At 44.8% G+C, this 18,509-nt stretch overlaps 1 protein-coding gene across 1 annotated transcript; it reads right to left on the bottom strand.

Moving 5' to 3' along the window:
- Positions 1-16,439: 16,439 nt before the first annotated feature.
- LOC141818137 (LEAF RUST 10 DISEASE-RESISTANCE LOCUS RECEPTOR-LIKE PROTEIN KINASE-like 2.1) lies at positions 16,440-18,509 on the bottom strand (the record flags this gene model as incomplete). The annotated part of the gene is given in 3 exon segments (XM_074705702.1): positions 16,440-17,600; positions 17,687-17,859; positions 17,927-18,509. Coding segments are annotated over 3 exon segments (1,877 nt in total), but the record flags the coding sequence as incomplete, so codon positions are not given.

Here is an 18,509-nt window from a genome sequence, read left to right on the forward strand (position 1 = left end):
TCAGTCTATGGAACATGACTAGGAAAGCGGCTAATTAAAATGAATGATTTTAGCTAAAAAGAAAGATTAAAAAGGAAAATTACAAGTTAGTACAAAATAAAAATCTAACAGGAAAGTGTAACAATTTAACAAACTATTTTGGTCTTGACTTCAGATTTACAGTGAAATCCTGAGTCAGACCGATGTCTATTGTTCCCCTTACCGGGAACGCGCCCTCACCCACTCTACTTTAGAGAATTTACCTTTCTGCCAACTAAGTTCTTTAGACTTGTTGGACTTATGCTTAGCCTCGATCCTCGTCCCCTAGGATTTCCACTGCTAGACATCTGATCCTCTTGACCTGCCTAGTCTTCCACCTGGTGCATTTAATCCGCCAAGTCTTTCTACCTAGTCCTCCTGATCAGGACTTCCTTGCTTAATCCTCCAGACCAGGTCTTCCCACCTGACCCTCCAGATTAGGTCTGTCCAGCCTCTAGTCAAGACTTTCACTACCTAGTCTCCACTAGGGCTTTCCTGTGCTTAGTCGCAACTAGGATTTTTCTGTGCTACCTGCACACTTAGATCAACTCATCAGTAAACATCACACACTTAACTTGAATATTTTTGTCATTATCAAAACTAAGGTTCGATTATCTAGTGCTCCCTGCACCAACACATGCATATGCTTAATTAATTATTTATGCACATAAATGTCATAGCATATATATTTATTTCTTGCTTCACTTAGAATGGTTATTTAAGGACATATGTTGCTTAACACTTATCCAACATAGTATCAGGGTAGGACGAGATAATAGTATGTTAAAGAAGCTTGGTCTAGGTAATCAAGTGAAATAAGGAGTATCTTAGTTGGTATGCTTAACTAAGTGTAATTGACTTAAGTTACCTCGCCGCATCCTAGGCTAGTTAGATTAGAGTTTTTAAAGAAGTAGGTTAAGTACATAATTTCTTAAAAAGACTTTATCTAAGGAAGTGATCGTTGTTCTGATAACCAAGAAGGGTCATTGCCTCACCATGACGTAAAAGTCGATTTTTAAAATGTGCACTTAACTAACTAATAGTTAAACTTGAATCTAACACAAGGTTAAATATTCATTAGAATTCAAATTAAATTAATAAAAATAAAATTGATAAAACATCTCACAAAATTCATAAGACAACTCTTATATTTTATGTACTAAGATACTTAGAATGAGTGAGTTGATAAGAATCATTAAATTAAGAAGCTTTGAAAATGTTTTTAAAATCTATAAAATTATTTTCCTAAACTATTTTTAAAAATTAAATATTTATTTGAAATTCATATTTGCTGGATGTACTTATACTATAAAGTTTTCAAAACTTTATATATGTTTGAAAATTGATAGACCAACACTTGGTCACAGAATCTCTAGGTCAACACTACTTCTAGAACCTTAAGATACATAAGCAGAAATTCCTTGTGGTCAGCAATGATATTCTAAGGGAGTGTCTAATTAAGAGGGAGGTCCTTCTTGAAAGATCTTATTTTGAAAATACCTTTTTAAAAAATTAAATTAAAAAACTCCTTTGAAAAAATACTTGAAAATCTTTTGAAAATTTTAATTTGAAAATTCATATTTTAATATATATAAGTTAATTATTCTTTTAACTTGGATCAACCACTAAGACATAAAGAGTTTGTCTTATGGCTAATAAGGAACTCTAAGGAAATATCAAATTAAGGGAAGATCCAAATTGAAAGATCAAATATACTTTTAAAAAATAGTTCAAAAACTCTCTGAAAATTTATTTAAAAAATTTTGACAAGTTTTGTTTAAAAAATGATGTTTTGAAAAAGACTTTAAAAATCATTTGAAAAATCACTTTGAAAAATTTCTAACAAACTTTGAAATGTTTTGAAAATATTCTTTTTAAAATTTTAAATATTTTTAAATCTACTATGATCTTTTAAAAAATGATTAGAAATTAAATTTTGACCATAGGAAAACCTATTGATTGTTGGTGCAAATCTCTCATTTGATTTAACGCCTTAAGAGCCAGTCTTTTTAATATATGACAAAGGGGGAAAGGAACATTTAAGTTAGAAAAAACCTAGTGAACCTCTCAATTGATTTAAACTTTATAACCTAAACCTAACTTAAGATAATTATCAAATAATAAAAAGGGAGAGATTGTTGGTGCAGTGAGCCCTTAGGGTTTCGATGTTAAACAATGTACCTGTGTCTGGTTAGTTTGACCAAGGGTTAATCTAAACAGGATTTGATATTTGGATATGAATTAAGTCTAGTCAGATTAAAGTTGACCAGATGACTAGCATGGGAAGTCCTAACTGACGGTTAGGCAAAGGAAAAAAGTCCTAATTGGAGGCTATACAAGGCAACTCCTAATTGGAGATTAGGCAAGGCAAGTCCTAACGGGATTAGGGACACCAAGCGAGAAAGCCTAAGCGGGTTAGTGGACTGGACGTCTAGCAAGTTGATGAGTCATTGAGGACCGAACATCAAAAGGAAAGTCCTGGGGGGCGAGTGATCGAAGTTGAGTAGAAGTCTAAGCAGATCAAGGGTGATTAGATATCTTGGTGAGAAGTAGCATTTTTTGCGAGTAAATTAAAGTTATTTTAGATCGGTTTGATCATATTTCATGTCATAGATTGAGTTTTTAGCGTATTTTTATATCTTAGATTAATTTCATGTCTTCATTAAATTTTTTATTAAATTTGAGGCATTTATTGATATTAATTTATGCATTTAATTTTGTAGAAAAATAGGATAATAATTGAAGGGCTCATTCGCAAGAAAAATCAATCCTGGTTTGAGTTGGACTCAAATTCGATTCTAATTGACTCAACCAGGTTGAAAAATCAGATTCAAATTGAATTCAAATCATGCCAAATTCATTCAGCCCAATACACCACTCAACCCAAATCAATTCAGCCCAGTCCGGTTTGTTGCCCAACTCAACTTGGCCCGAATCAAAAATCAACCTGGTTCAAGATGGTCCAATTCCAATCGCCGGTTCAAGCACAGCTTATAAGGATCGCCGGTTCACACGAAGAACAGGGGCTCGCAATCGCAACCATTGTTGCTTTCTCATCCATGACTTTTTCCTCTGTTCTTCCCCTGTTCTTCGTCTTCTTCGCCGAGCCTCCACTTCCTCCTCCCGATCAGCTCAAAGCAAGGCGTGGCGGCATCCGATTGAAGAGTGTCGGCAGAGCTTCTTCCTTCCCCTATCGACTGTGCTCCGCTCGTTGTAAACGATTTGCTCCAGCGAGCGACGACCGTCGATAATATCCACCTCCGCCTCCACAAAAGCAGCATGCGACAGCCGATCTCCTGGCGACGATTTGTAGCAGAGAATCGACCGGTCTCCTGGCGGTGATTTGTAGCAAGGGATTCCCGTGCTTCTTCGACTTCCGCCGTCCCCGAAAAATGGCAAGGTAAGGGTGTTCATTTCTTTGGTTTCTGACTCCTTTGGCGACGATTTATAGCAGAGAATCAGGGCAAGGGCTAGGCATCCATCATCGTTGTCTTCTTTGATCATGCTCCGTCGTGAGCGATTTGCTTTGGTGCGATCCACTGTCTCGTTGGCGCGATTCAACCGGAAGTTGCTGGAAGCTTTGTGCTGTGCCGATTTGGAGAGGAAAGAAAACCCAAACCCTAATGCTTTCATCCCTGTTCTTTGTTCTTCTCTGTTTTTACTTGTTCTTGCTTTACTGTTCTTGTTCTGTTAATTTGAAATCAAAACTCTCGTGAACTAACTTTAATTTCTAACCCTAATTCCTAATCTAATTGCTAAACCTAATTTTTAACTATGATTTTAACACTTACCCTAAGTGATCCTAATTTCTAATCTAACCTTAATTATGTTCTTTGGTGATGTTGTGTTGTTATCGTGAATGAATCAAAACTCTTGTTGTGTGATGTTGTTCGGTTGTTTATGTGTGAAGCAGAATGGTGATTGGTGAAGGGCTGTGGAACACAAATTGGTTAGTCTTAAATTGTTGAATGTGGATGAATTGATAATTGAGTAGTTCATTTAGTTGTAATCCTATATTCTATGTTGAATTGGAATTTGTTGGTTACATGGACATGTTGTTGAGTTGTTTGGAAATGAATGAACCAGTTACATGATGTATGGTTGTCATGACTCAAATGTAAATGGATCCTGTGAAGTTGAATGCATGTGAATAAAGTATTTGGATTGTAATTTATTGTTTGTATGTTATTGTAACTTAGTTGGTGTATGAGATTGTGTTAGTGCAGGAAGCACTAGCAGATCAAACCTGAGTTTTGATTATGGAACTAGGATCAAGTTAAGTATGTGGTTTGACTAACAAGGTTGAAATGAGTTTGCAGAAAACAGGTTAAGTCTTAGTGCGGCTAGGAATGAAGACTTGGCAGAGTCAAAGTGCACCAGGCACAGGTCTGGACTTGGTCAGGAGGACCTAGTTGTAGATGAATTGGACTTGGTCAGGAGGACCAAGTTGCAGAGAAGAATGGACTGATCAGGAGGATCAGTTGCATTCAAGTCCTGGGGGGCAACGACAGAGCCGAGCAAAAGTTCAACGGGTCAGGAGGACTTGGTTGGCATCAGGTAAATTCTCCCGAGGGGAGTGGGTGAGGACGCGTTCCTACAAGAAACAGTAGGCGCCGGACTTGAATGCTTCCTTTTGATGTTAACTCCATATAGTGATTGGCATACGTTTACTTCAGTCTAAGTTATTTTTCAAGAAAAAAGGTTATGATGAGAACACTCAAAGCACTTATACTAATGGATATAGACTTTGAACTTAAGAGTTTGATAGTATCTTCTAAAGTTCTTACAATTAAACTAGCTTACGCCCTTGTTCCGGTATTAATTATTGTGATAGCATCTCATATACAAAATGATTTGGTATTACAAATCTGTGATTACATCTGCAGATGCTAGCAACATATACGAAGATAGCATCAGAGGTATAAGATGCCTTTGTTAGGTAGAACTGAGAGTTAAGTCATTGGAAGAATGGGACTTGGGACTTGTTCTATCGTCAAATCACTTGAGGCACAGAGTAAGATAAAGACAAAGAGGGAAGGAGGGCAGTCTATCCACTTACAGTTGGATCGAGATATGCTCTGTCAGCATGCGCCAAGCGAGCTTGAAACAGTGACCACTCCAACATGGACCTCTCTCTTACCTGCCTCTGTAAAAAGAAAGGAAAGAAAATACAATCAAAACGAGAATGAGTTTCTGGTTTGGAACTACATTAACATTTGATGTTCAGTTCAACTTAGTTCAGCATTAACGTAGCCAAATGATGATATTGTCAAGCCATCATAAATGTTTTTTTTATTGAAAATCACTGGTACTATTTCTTTATTCTTTATGGAACAATATATAATAAAGTTCATAAAAATGAAAAAAAATATTAAATTATGAAGGATGCTTTTGAAAATGTTCTGCCACAGTACCCATTTTAAAAAGATGCCCAAGTGAGATCCCTGAGAAGATTTTTCCTCAAACTGGCCACCCCTCAACAAGGCAAATAGAATCAATCATTATTAAACAAGCTAACTTTGTGTCCTTGTTTGTGACTTCTTCATCTATTTATTGATCTAATGTTCAAACTCTCGATGGATGTCTCATCCTCTCTTCTCGATCCCTCGAGATGCATTGTCTAAGTTGGAATAAGATCATGATAGCAAGAAGATATCGATGAAGCCCCCCATTGTAGCCATGCATTGTTTAAGCCCACTCAGAACTGATGATGTTCTTAAAGTCCCCACTTCTGTCACCCTTCTATTCCACCTCTTCAATCTACACCTTTGAATTGAAATCAGCATGTGAGAAGTTGCTCAACTACTACGCTCTCATCTGAGTATTCTTGGTTTGTACAAAATTCATGTTTTGAGGAAAGCAAATTCTATCTTTTCTTAAAGTCTGCCATTTCTAACCAAAACATGGTTATATGCTTTAGTAATTTCTTAACATTTTGATTCTCATATATAGTCATCCAGTCATTTTAATTTAGAGAATTGCATGCATTTTATCCTACACTGGCTAGGAAAGAACAAATTATGAGGACAACATATTCATAGTTTGACATTTTCAGCAAAAGGTCAAGTTATGCTTTCCTTCTTCAGTAAACATCTGAAGAGAGAAAAATGCCAGGTCTCGCAGTTTACTACTAGCAAATGGCTGACCCGACCTATCCATCCTTTAGGACCTGATGCCGGTGCATAAATGACGTGGCTCTTTCCCTAGGGTAAAAGTCAAGGGTCAAGGGGGAGTCAAGAATAGGACTGATTTGGCAAGGCTAGTCAAACGGGCTGGTCAACATTTGTCTTTTGTGGATTCAACAAACTACACATGTTCCAAGACAGCCTTTATAAAGTTGTCAGAGAAGATGCTTTTTTTCCTGCACATAATGCCAAAAGGAAGAAAGAGAAGAGGAGATATGTCAGATTTGGTCTCCCTGTGTGCCTACATAAGGGAGAGCTCTAGCAAAGGGAAGAGGGGATCATCATCTTCTTCCTCTCGCAGGAGGGGGCTTCTCCTTCGGCAGGATCTTCTTCTTCTTCTTCCAATAGAGGGCTGCTGGGAACCTCTTCTTCCTCTTCTTCTAAGAGGAGGCATCTCTGCTCCTGGACGGGCTATGCATTTTAGGTTCTCACCTCTTCTTCGGAAAGGAAGCTCTTCTTCTTCTCCCTCTTGGAGGGTTGGTTCGACCTTCTAAACTCTTCTTCTTCTTTTACATTTTCATTTATCCTTCTACGGAATACTGACTTGAGCGTCGGAGTGGCCCGCCGGGACTTCCCGGCACCCCTCTCACCTCCTGTTTAAGTGCGTTTCAGGTCATCATCACCCTGTCCCTCCAACTCCGTTAGAAAGCGGTACCCGTCAGACCGTTCGTTGACTGGTGGCTTGACCATCCCGGTTTTTAGCCGGAACATTTTGGCGCCGTCTGTGGGAAATCTGAGCTAAGCGTGATGGTTAACACTAGAAGAACTTCCGACAACCGTGATTCTGTCAGACAAAGGGACCGATAGAACTGTTTCAAGCACTTTCATGCTCTCATTACATCTTACTCGGCCAACTCGGTCTACTTACTCGGCCAAGTCGACCAACCTACTCGGCCTTCCTCAGCCTTCCTACTCGGTCTCTTACTCAGCCTACCCGACTTTCCTCGGCTTTACCACTCGGCCTCTTGCTCGGCCTACTCATTCAGACCTCTATCCAACATGCAAATCATGCTTTAATAAAATCACCTCATTGCCACGTTGTGAGCGAATTGTTAGTAGAACAGAATCACTCACGAAATACAGAGTATGAAACTTCTAGGCGAACCCTCACCAAAGGCATAGGCCCTGTTACAACATAATCAATCCCTTGGATCCGTACTCGGTAAATCTAAAGAAACTTGCCCAAAAGTTGTCTCGGGAAACATGAACTTTCCCTTCCCCCAAAGTTGCAATACGAGCATTGGGACTCCAACATGATCAACCCCTTGGATCTATACTCAGTACTTAAAAACTCACCAAAAATTGTCATCCCGGGAAACACAAATTTTTACTTCTCCCAGGCTTATTTTATCTTGATTAATTAAAGTTGCATGCAAACATTGAAAAAAAAAAGCATTGGGAAAAAAGGAGTTTAAATCCTCTTCCTCCTTTACCATTCGTTCTCTCTCTTTGGTTCCATCTAATGGTCCAGAAAATCCTCTTCCTCCTCTACCATTCGTTCTCTCTCTTTGGTTCCATCTAATGGTCCAGAAAATCCTCTTCCTCCTCTACCATTCATTCTCTCTCTTTGGATCCATCAAATTGTCCAAAAACTCTAGCTCTTTGTTGTTTTCTCCGCATGAACCTCCGGGCGATACACTACCATAATGATCCTCAACTGATGTATTTCCGACGGGGAACTTCTTTATCCTTTCACTGGATCCCTCGTACCTGAGATTCAATCGTCCTCCGGTGCCGACGTCGCTGACGGAGCCGGCTGCCTCTGGTCGTCTTGCGAGTCCGTGCCTCGTTGGACGACCTCTTCCGCGACCTCATCTCCATTTTCCACTCTCCAACTTTGGTCTCTTTCCGCACACCCTTTCCCACTGCACACCAACGGCTCGTGTGCTGGACATGGTGAATACGCCGCCGAAAGCATGCAGCAAATCTCTGATCTGTCTGAAAAAATCAGCAGCCTGCAGCACGCTTCCCACGCCGAAAGCACAGCCATCTCCCATCTACTTGATTTGACATTGAAAAAGAAAGCTACCAGACTTTGCTTTCCCTTTCTTCTCTCTCTACCTCTTCCTTCCCTTCCCTTTGTCCATTCCATTGGGAGAACTCGTACTGTCTCTTTCCTTTACATTCTTCCCTTCGATCGCTTTCTCTTCCCTTTCATCCTCTACAAACCCTCTCAATTTTTTCTCTTCCCTTCGATCGCTGCACGCCAGCGTCCACAGCGCCAACTCAGCAAGCTACAACACCACTTCAGCCGGCGCTCCGGACTTCTTCTACAGGGATGCCCTGCAGAAGCAGTACAAGTTTATTTCCCCAGGTGCTTCGTTGCTTGATCTTGGATGCTCACAAGGCGCTCGGCTCGAGGTAGCATGTCAGAGTTTGGGTCTGCCGGAGAAGAGCTGATCAGCATTTGGAATTAATATTAAAGGGGTTAAAGCTTCAGCTTCAGATCAATTGTCTCCAAGAAGCCTCTCTCCCAGAGCTCTTCACTGCCACCTCCCCTAAATTCTCCGGCGTCGTCAGCACTACTCCGGCTGCAAAAGCATCTCATCCATGTAAGTGCTGCCTGCCACCTCAGCGCCACATCAGCACTGCCATGCCACCTCAGCGCCGCATCAGCTCGCATGCATCCGACGTCCATCATACAACGGCACCAGCTGCGGCCTGCCGCATACGTCCAGCCCGCCTACAGCATGTGTCCGTCTACAGCAAACTCAGCAAACTCAGTCCACTACCAATGCCACATCACGCTGCTGCACTCCATTCCACTACAACACGCCTCTTTCCGCCTGCAACACGCCGAAAGCCATCCCAGCCCACTGCAACACGCCTCTCCGTCTGCAGCACGCCGAAAGTAGCTTTGACTTGCCTGCAGCACGTTCCCCACTGCACTCCAAGTGCTTGCATGCAGCCGTCCACCGCAGATCAACAGACTTCCCACCGCACGCCACTTGTTCACAGCAGGCTCCCCACCAACACCATGCCGCCTGCTCACAGCAGGCCTCCCTCCAATGCCACTCCAACGCAAGCTGCTCACATGCAGCACGCTTCCCCTCACATGCAGGAAGCTTCCACCGTGGACAGCAGATTGCCTCTGCTCATCTGCAGCAGACATCCACCGTACGCCAGCTGGTCAAGCAAACCAAATGCAGCACGCGCCTGGCCCCCCTGCAGCACCTCTGACCGCCTGCAGACCATGCCGTCCAGCTCACGCCAGCTCTGACCTGCCTGCACAGCAGGCGTCCAACACCCAGCAAGCGATCCTCATCAACGGCCACTCGGGCAAGGACGCCTCAGGCAACGACGAGCGGCCACTCTTCTTTATGGAGGCCGGCAAAACCTACCGTTACCGCATCTGCAACGTCGGATTGAAGGTAACATTAAATTTCTGGATCCAATCATACTCGATGCTGCTTGTGGAGATGGACAGGTCTCACACGGTGCAGAACAGCTACGATGCCCTCGACATCCCTGTCGGCCAGTGCCTCTCCGTCCTGGTCACCGCCGACCAAACTTCCTTGTTTTCCCTGACCGGCCTGATTTCCTGTCCCGGTCTTGCTCTGCCATGCTCGACCTTGCTTTTCTCGGTTTTATTTTTCTCGGCCTTCCCTGACCGGCCTGATTTCCTTTCCCGGCCTTCTCGGCTTTGTTTTTCTCGGCCTTCCCTGGCCGGCCTGATTTCGTTTCCCCGGCCTTGCTCTGCCATGCTCGGCCTTACTTTTCTCGGGTTTAGCTTTCCTGGTTTTCCTGGCTTCTCTTTCCCTGCCTTCCCGGGTTTAGCTCCCTGGCCTGGCTTGGTTTCCCTGCCTGGCCTGATTTCCTTTCCCGGCCATGCTCGATCTGGTCTTCCCTTGCCGGCCTGATCTCCTTTCCCGGCTATGCTTGGTTTTGTTTTTCTCGGTCTTCCTTAGCCGGCCTGATTTCCTTTCCCGGCCTTGCTCTGCCATGCTCGGTCTTGCTTTTCTCAGGTTTAGCTTTCCTGATTTCCCGGCCTTCACCGGCCTGGTTTCCCGGCTTTCCTTGGCCTGGCCAGACTTCCCTTGGCCAGACTTCTGGCCTGACCTGGTTTCCCGGCCTTCACCGGCCTGGTTTCCCGGCCTTCCCTGACCTGGCCTGGCTTCTCTTTCCCTACCTTCTCGGGTTTAGCTTTCCTGGTTTCTCGGCTTTCCTTGGCCTGGCCTGACTTCCTTGGCCTGGCCAGACCTCCTTGGCCTTCAACTTATCACCCTCGACAACCTTCCCCTTGCGCCTACGACCTTGTCTCCACTGTTGGCCTCTCTGAGTTCTCTGTCAGGCCTGATTTTCTTACTCGACCATGCTCGGCCTGACCTTCCCCGGCCTGGCCTGGTTTCTCTGTCAGGCCTGATTTTCTTTCCCGACCATGCTCGGCCATGCTCAGCCTCGCTTTTCCCGGCCTTCCCTGGCCTGGTCTGGTTTCTCTGCCAGGCCTGATTTTCTTTTCCCGGCCTTACCCGGCCATGCTCGGCCTGGCCTTCCCTGGCCTGGCCTGATTTCTCTGCCTGGCCTGATCTCCTTTCCCGGCCTTACCCGGCCATGCTCGGCCATGCTCGGCCTGATCTTCCCTGTCTTGGCCTGGTTTCCCTGCCTGGCCTGATCTTCCTTTCCCGGCCTTGCCCGGCCATGCTCGGCCTGATCTTCCCTGGCCTGGCCTGGTTTCCCTGTCTGGCCTGATCTCCTTTCCCGGCCTTACCCGGCCATGCCCGACCATGCTCGGCCTGATCTTCCCTGGCCTGGCCTGGTTTCTCTGCCCTGGCCTGATTTCCTTTCCCGGCCTTACCGGCCTTACCCGGCCATGGCCTGGGCCATGCCCTGGCCTGATCTTCCCTGCTTCGCTCAGCCTTGCCTGGCTTTTCTCTCAGCCATGGCCCGGTCTCAGCCCTGACCTGGCTTTTCTCCGGCCTTGGCCCGGCCACTCAGCCCTGGCCTGGCTTTTCTTCTCTGCCCTGGCCTGGCTTTTCTCTCAGCCTTGGCCCGGCTTCTCTCAGCTTGGCCTGACCTGGCTTTTCTCTCCCAGCCTTGGCCCGGCTTCTCTCAGCCCTGGCCTGGCTTTTCTCTGCTGCCCTGGCCTGACTTTTCTCTCAGCCATGGCCCGGCTTCGCTCAGCCTTGACCTGGCTTTTCTCTCAGCCTTGGCCCGGCTTCGCTCAGCCCTGGCCTGGCTTTTCTCTCTGCCCTGGCCTGGCTTTTCTCTCAGCCTTGGCCCGGCTTCTCAGCCCTCAGCCTTGACCTGGCTTTTCTCTCAGCCCTGGCCCGGCTTCGCTCAGCCTTGGCCCGACTTCACTCAGCTCTGGTGCCCTGGCCCTTCGCTCTGCCCTGGCCTGACTTTTCTGCCTTCAACCCTGGCTTGACTTCCTTGCCTTCCCTGGCCTGGCCTGGCCTGACTTCCCTGCCTTCCCTGGCTAGGTCTTGCCTGACTTCCTTCTCAGCCTTCCCAGGCTTCCCTACTTTTCAGCCTTCCTAGGCTGCTCATCCTTCCCTGCCTTCCTAGGCTTCCCTACTGCTCAGCCTTTCTGCAGGCACCCCGAGCTCAATGCTCAGCTCCATCCTGAGATTCCGCACTCAATGGAGGTAGAGACCCACTCCCTCAGCATGCTCAACTCCATCCTGAGATTCCGCACTCAATGGAGGTAGGGATCCGCTCCCTCAGCCTTTCTACAGGCACCCCGAGCTCAATGCTCAGCTCCATCCTGAGATTCCGCACTCAATGGAGGTAGGGACCCGCTCTCTCAGCATGCTCAACTCCATCCTGAGATTCCACACTCAATGGAGGTAGGGATCCCTGCACTCAGGCTGCTCAGACTTCTCAGCCGTCCCAGGCTGCTCATCCTTCTCAGCCGTCCCAGGCTGTTCATTCTTCCCAGCCTTCCTAGGCTTCCCTACGGCTCAGCCTTCCCAGGCTACTCAGCCTTCTCAGCCTTCCCAGGCTGTTCATCCTTTCCTAGGCTTCCCTACGGCTCAGCCTTCCCAGGCTGCTCAGCCTTCCAGCCTCATGGGCTGCCTTCCCAGGCTGCTCAGGTAGGGATCCTTCCTTTAGGCTTCCCTACGGCTCAGCCTTCCCAGGCTGCTCAGCCTTCTCAGCCTTCCCAGGCTTCCCTACGAGGGCTCAGCCTTCCCAGACTGCTCAGCCTTCTCAGCCGTCCCAGGCTGCTCAGCCTTTCCTCCCAGGCCTTCCTTCCCAGCCTTCCTAGGCTTCCCTACGGCTCAGCCTTCCCAGGCTGCTCAGCCTTCTCAGCCGTCCCAGGCTGCTCATCCTTCCTAGGCTTCCCTACGGCTCAGCCTTCCCAGGCTGCTCAGCCTTCTCAGCCGTCCCAGGCTGCTCATCTTTCTCAGCCTTCCCAGGCTGCTCAGCTTTCTCAGCCTTCCCAGGCTGCTCATCCTTCCCAGCCTTCCTAGGCTTCCCTACGGCTCAGCCTTCCCAGGCTGCTCCTAGGCTTCCCTCTCAGCCTTCCCAGGCTGCTCAGGCCTTCCTCAGCCTTCCCAGGCTGCTCCCCTTCTCAGCCTTCCCAGGCTGTTCTTCTTCTCAGGCTTCCCTACGGCTCAGCTTCAGCCTTTCTACAGGCACTCCGAGCTCCCTGCTCAACTCCAGCCTTCCCAGGCTTCACTCAATGGAGGTAGGGATCCGCTCGCTCAGCCTTTCTACAGGCACTCCGAGCTCCCTGCTCAACCTCATCCTGAGATTCCGCGCTCAGTCGGCTCAGCAGCTCTATTATTCAGCTCAGCAGCTCTATTAGCTCAGTAGCTCAGTCAGCTCAGCAGCTCTATTAGCTCAGTCAGCTCAGCAGCTCTATTATTCGTAGCTCAGTCAGCTCAGTCAGCCCAGCAGCTAGACTACTCAGCCACCCTGCCACTCTAATTAACTCAGTCAGCTCAGCAGTTTTATTATTCAGCTCAGCAGCTCTATTAGCTCGGTAGCTCAGTCATCTCAGCATCTCTATTAGCTCAGTCAACGATGCTTCCCTGGTTCAGATTATGGCTTTTTCAGCCTCACTGGTTTTCTTATATGGCTGCTCAGCCTTCCCTGGCTTCCCTATACCTCAGCCTTCCCAGGCTCCCCCTGCTCAGCCTTCCCATGCTCATCCCGGCTCTTAGCTACTCATTCGGGCCCTTAGCTACTCATCCAAGCTCTTAGCTACTCATCCCGGTATTCAGCCACTCATCCAGGTCTCTTGGCCATCTCGACCACCTCATCCCGGCCACCTCATCTCAGCACCTCAACATTTCAACTATCTCAGCAGCTCAGCATCTCAGCACCAGTATGATGAAAGAGATGGTTCAGTCGTTACACATAGTCCAGTCAGTCGGACTACGCCTCCTTCGACTAGACTTGATGGGGAGACTTGTGATGCCGGTGCATAAATGACGTGGCTCTTTCTCTAAGGTAAAAGTCAAGGGTCAAGGGGGAGTCAAGAATGAGGCTGATTTGGCAAGGCTAGTCAAATGGACTGGTCAACATTTGTCTTTTGTGGATTCAACAAACTACACATGTTCCCAGACAGCCTTTATAAAGTTGTCATAGAAGATGCTCTTTTTCCTGCACATAATGCCAAAAGGAAGAAAGAGAAGAGGAGATATGTCAGATTTGGTCTCCTTGTGTGCCTACATAAGGGAGAGCTCTAGCAAAGGGAAGGGGGAGGAGGATCATCATCTTCTTCCTGGGCATCATCTCCTTCTTCTCGCAGGAGGACTTCTTCTTCTTCCTCTTCCTCCAAGAAGGGACACTTCTTCTTCTCGACGGGCTATGCATTTCAGGTTCTCACCTCTTCTTCGGAAAGGAAGCTCTTCTTCTTCTCCCTCTTGGAGGGCTGGTTCGACCTTCTAAACTCTTCTTCTTCTTTTACATTTTCATTTATCCTTCTACGGAATACTGACTTGAGCGTCGGAGTGGCCCGCCGGGACTTCCCGGCACCCCTCTCATCCCCTGTTTAAGTGCATTTCAGGTCCTCATCACCCTGTCCCTCCAACTCCGTTAGAAAGCGGTACCCGTCGGATCGTTCGTTGACTGGTGGCTTGACCATCGTCGGTTTTTAGCCGGAACATAATTATTTGTCTTTTCTATTCTTGATCATAAAGTATAACATTATGTTGTATTTATACTACTTTTTTTCTTACATGTTCTAAAATTTTCTTGACTCTTAGTTTCTTACAAACTCTAGAATGTTTTGGAGTTCTCCACAAAGCTTAGCTTGAAGTTGTCTAATTTGTCATTCTTGAATAATCTAAAAGCTTCCTTTAAGTTAGTGTTTATAGTGAATTATTTTTCACTAGGTATATCTTAACTTAATGTTACACGTATCTTTACCACACTTAGCTTGTTCATAAGTGGATTCCTCCTCTTGCTCTGTTATTCGCATAGTCACATGTTGAACTGATCATGTAGTATACATAGACTTTATAGACTTTTAAAGTTAACAGATCCTATTATTCGTTGTCTTGTTGATTAAGCTGTTTGTGTTATAGCTTTTCATCGAGATGCATATGCTTCGTAACACTTCTTTGAGGTGTTTGTCTAAATGCATAAATTCTGATTCTCTGTAGCAAATATCATTGTTTTTTTTACATACAACAAGTTTAATTATGTCACTTCATTCCTTGCCTACCAATTGGAATTGATCTGCAGGCAATCACGTTTACTCGTCGGTCAACGTTGACTTGTAGTGGGCAAGCAACGACTTTAGTCAATGTTGACTGCGTGTCGTGCCAGGCACTTCAAGCAAGCAAGGAAATCCAGGGCGATAATTCAGATGATTTTCTTACTTAATTCGATTTTTTTTCTTTCTATTTTATTCCCTTCTCAAAGGTTTTTTCTTACTTGACAATGACTCCGTAAAAGTTTTATGTTAAAAAAAGTAAATGGTTTATATTAAATTATATCTATTATTTAATAAGATATTTTTTTCCTGCCGAATGGATAAGGAAACATAAAGCATGTTTGACTAGGCTTGGCTTAAGGAAACCTCTTAATCAATTAAAGCTTAACTTTTAAATAAGTTGTTTGGTAATTCTATTTATAAAAGCACTAGCAATATTTAAATTTACAATCAAGAATAACACTTGATGAAGTTGTTTGGTAACAACCTACCAACTCTTATAGATTAAGAGCACAGAAAAAAAGTATAAAAGAAAAATAATTAATAAAGTGTTACCAAATATTAGGCTCGTTTGAGCTAGTAGCATTTTCACCGTGTCATAGCACTTGGACAATCAAGCTTAGGAGTTGTTTTACAGTTCTGATCGAACCTACTTTTTAGGATTATTTGGGTGCTTGGATTCACATTTGGGTGCCTCCAACAAGGTCAATATAATCTAATCTTATCGTTGATTTATCTATTTTCGGACACCTAGATTGCTGACGTGGCAGTTAGTTGATCAAACTTTACTTCGGCTACAACTTATCCTTTTTCGAGCATCTAGATCCCTTTCAGGTGCTTGGATGTTGGTGTGTACCGACCAGTCAAAACCTGTCAACTCAGTTGCTAACTGCGTTCTACCCCATCTAGGCACCTGAAACCCTTTGTAAGTGCCTAGAACTCTTTTCAAGTGTCCAAATCTACCCTGAGTTGAACTTCAATTTGCGTTTTGCTTTTTGTTCCCTACACCATAGTGTTAGCACAAGCATAATATAATGAGTATGAACGACAACTTACAACTATCCAGGCTAAACTTTCGACCTCCCATGAAACCTTAAGTTGGATCGACGCCTATTGAGCGCGTCCTTATTACTCCGCTTGAGAGAGTTTACCTAATGTCAAACTTTAATCCACCTGACTTGTTTGGACTTTTGCTCAGCTGATCTTGACTTTCAGGACTTTCGTTAGATATTTGATCCTTCGACTCCATTTAGACTTCTGCCTCGTGTCCTCGACTCCAAGACTTCCTACTTAATATCCTCGACCTTCAAGGTTTCTTGTCCGATGTTTTCAATCTGTCAAGTCTTCCTATCTAGTCCCTTCGATTAGGACTTCCTTACCTACGATATGATTTTTAATATCGTGGTTGATTTTAAAAATAAATAGTATATTTTTGTTTGCAAAGATATAATATACACTCCACGTCAATAATACAAATATAATTTTTAAAATACAATAAAATATATAATAAACAAGTCAATAACAATTATCAAAATATTATAAATACGTACTACAATCCAATCCGGGTGACATATCCATAAAACAAGTTATTTTTCATATTGCTAGTTTATCAAGTATACAATAAATACCAAGAAATAACAATATAATAGGCGTAGAAAAACATATAGTTGTTCACTCTGAAACCACAGATAATTCACTACTAGAAATTAAACCTAAACTAGGTTTTGTTATTGCAACTGAATCCCCTCCTGACGAAAAGAAGGGCTTGGGTGGGATTGGAAGACAATCAACATCCTCAACTTCTAACATCTCAATAACTCTAGTCATAGTTGGTCTATCAAACGGCCTCATTTGAATGCACCACAATCCAACTATCGCCAACTTCTTCTCTAAGTTTTGTATCTCAAACTCCTCTTCAATTTCGACCTCTTGTGCAGGTCGAGTCAATTTATCATAAACCCATGATGGATAGTAAACTCGGCTTGAATTCCCTGCGAGAGGATCCACATTTCTTCGTCTTCCAGCCATTTCCATTAGTAGCATTCCGAAACTATAAACATCTGCTTTGAAAGAGATTTTTCCAAAGCTCCGAGATACTAACTCCGGAGCAGTATAGCCGATCGTCCCCCCTGCAGCACTAATGGATACTAGAGCATTCGTCTTCGGGTACAATTTTGCAAGTCCAAAATCAGAGATTTTCGGAGTGAAATTTTTGTCTATGAGTATATTTGGAGGCTTGATGTCGAAGTGTAGAATCTGCATATCACATCCTTGATGCAAGTAATCGATGCCCCGTGCAATGCCAATTGCTATCTGAATGAGTTTTTCAGAGGTGAAAGAGTGACCATTTGTTCCATCGGGAGCAAAAATGTACTTGTCGAGTGAGCCATTAGGCATGTACTCGTAAACCAAAGCTCTCTTGGATCCTTCGGAGCAATATCCAACCAGTCGCACGACGTTCACATGATGAATCCTTCCAATGGTGGAAACTTCATTGATGAAGTCATCGCCATTGCATTTGGAGTTGCTCAACATCTTGACTGCAACTAGATGACCTCCTATAAGTTCCCCTTTGAAGACTGAGCCAAAGCCTCCTTGGCCGAGCTTCTCTCTGAAATGCCTGGTGATGGCTATGAGTTCAGAGTAGGCATATCTCGTCGGCATCAGCGTTTGCTGGCGCTGAAGAAACTTCTCTACAAGGTCGACTGAGACTCGCCTGTTCCATAGTTTGTAACCGAGTAAGAACCAAACTATCATAGGCGCTATGAGTAATCTGCCAAGTATCAAGAACACTGCATAAACAAGAGTTGCTTTCAGATACATGGATTGGAATTTGGATTGGAGGGAGGGCTAGCAAGAGCGTCATAAATGTACCTACCTACAAAGAGCTGCACAATCTGGATCAATACCACCACAGCAATTGTTAATCGAGTTGTCAAAGTGTTTTTGTTTCTCTCTCCTATGCAAGATGCAAAGTCTATCTCACTTCTGACGAGGGAGAAAACTCGCAAGAGGATGGGGGATTTGCTTCTTAGTCGTTCCAAGAACTGTCTGCATGCATGAGATTAGTTTAACAAATGCAATTTCAATAGCCACTAGTATGAAGGGATTCAATTACCTTTTGAATACGCTCAGACATTGGCTGAATAATGTCGGTCCTCTATCGGTCGATAATGGCAGATGAAATCCCTCTTGTAGAATGTGGAATGCATCCCTCGTTGAGAAGGAGGATTCGGCCTCTATCGCTGGAATCATCGACACAAAATGGCATGATGGATAAAGGTACGACAAGCTATATCCTTCATACGCAACGACGACGTAGACAAAAGTGTTGTTGTTGCTCAAGCAAGGAACAAGCTGATACGAACTCTGGCCCTCGATTCTTCTCGTACAATTCATGAAACTTGCCCACCGATCCTCTGGGTCATGATAGCCGGAGCTTGAAAAATAGGAGGGCGACAAGGATTGGGAAGGGAGGCCACAGCTTCCACTTGCAAGCTTCGGATCCACCAAGCTGATGCTATTGTATTCGTACGATATCTGAGTGATCAAGTAGTGGGTGGAGCCGATGGACATGGTGGGTTTGTTGCCGTCGCAGGTGAGCTCGAACCTCCGATCTCCGCACTGACGCGGATCAGTTGTTCGACGAAATGGGTGACCGATGTTGTTGAACAGACCGCAAGAGAAGGGAGGACAAGCTT

Source organism: Curcuma longa, unplaced genomic scaffold (assembly GCF_044706935.1).
Source record: "Curcuma longa cultivar G26 ecotype Majalengka, Jawa Barat unplaced genomic scaffold, ITB_CL_G26_1.1 contig_23476, whole genome shotgun sequence".
Taxonomy (NCBI): Eukaryota; Viridiplantae; Streptophyta; class Magnoliopsida; order Zingiberales; family Zingiberaceae; genus Curcuma; species Curcuma longa.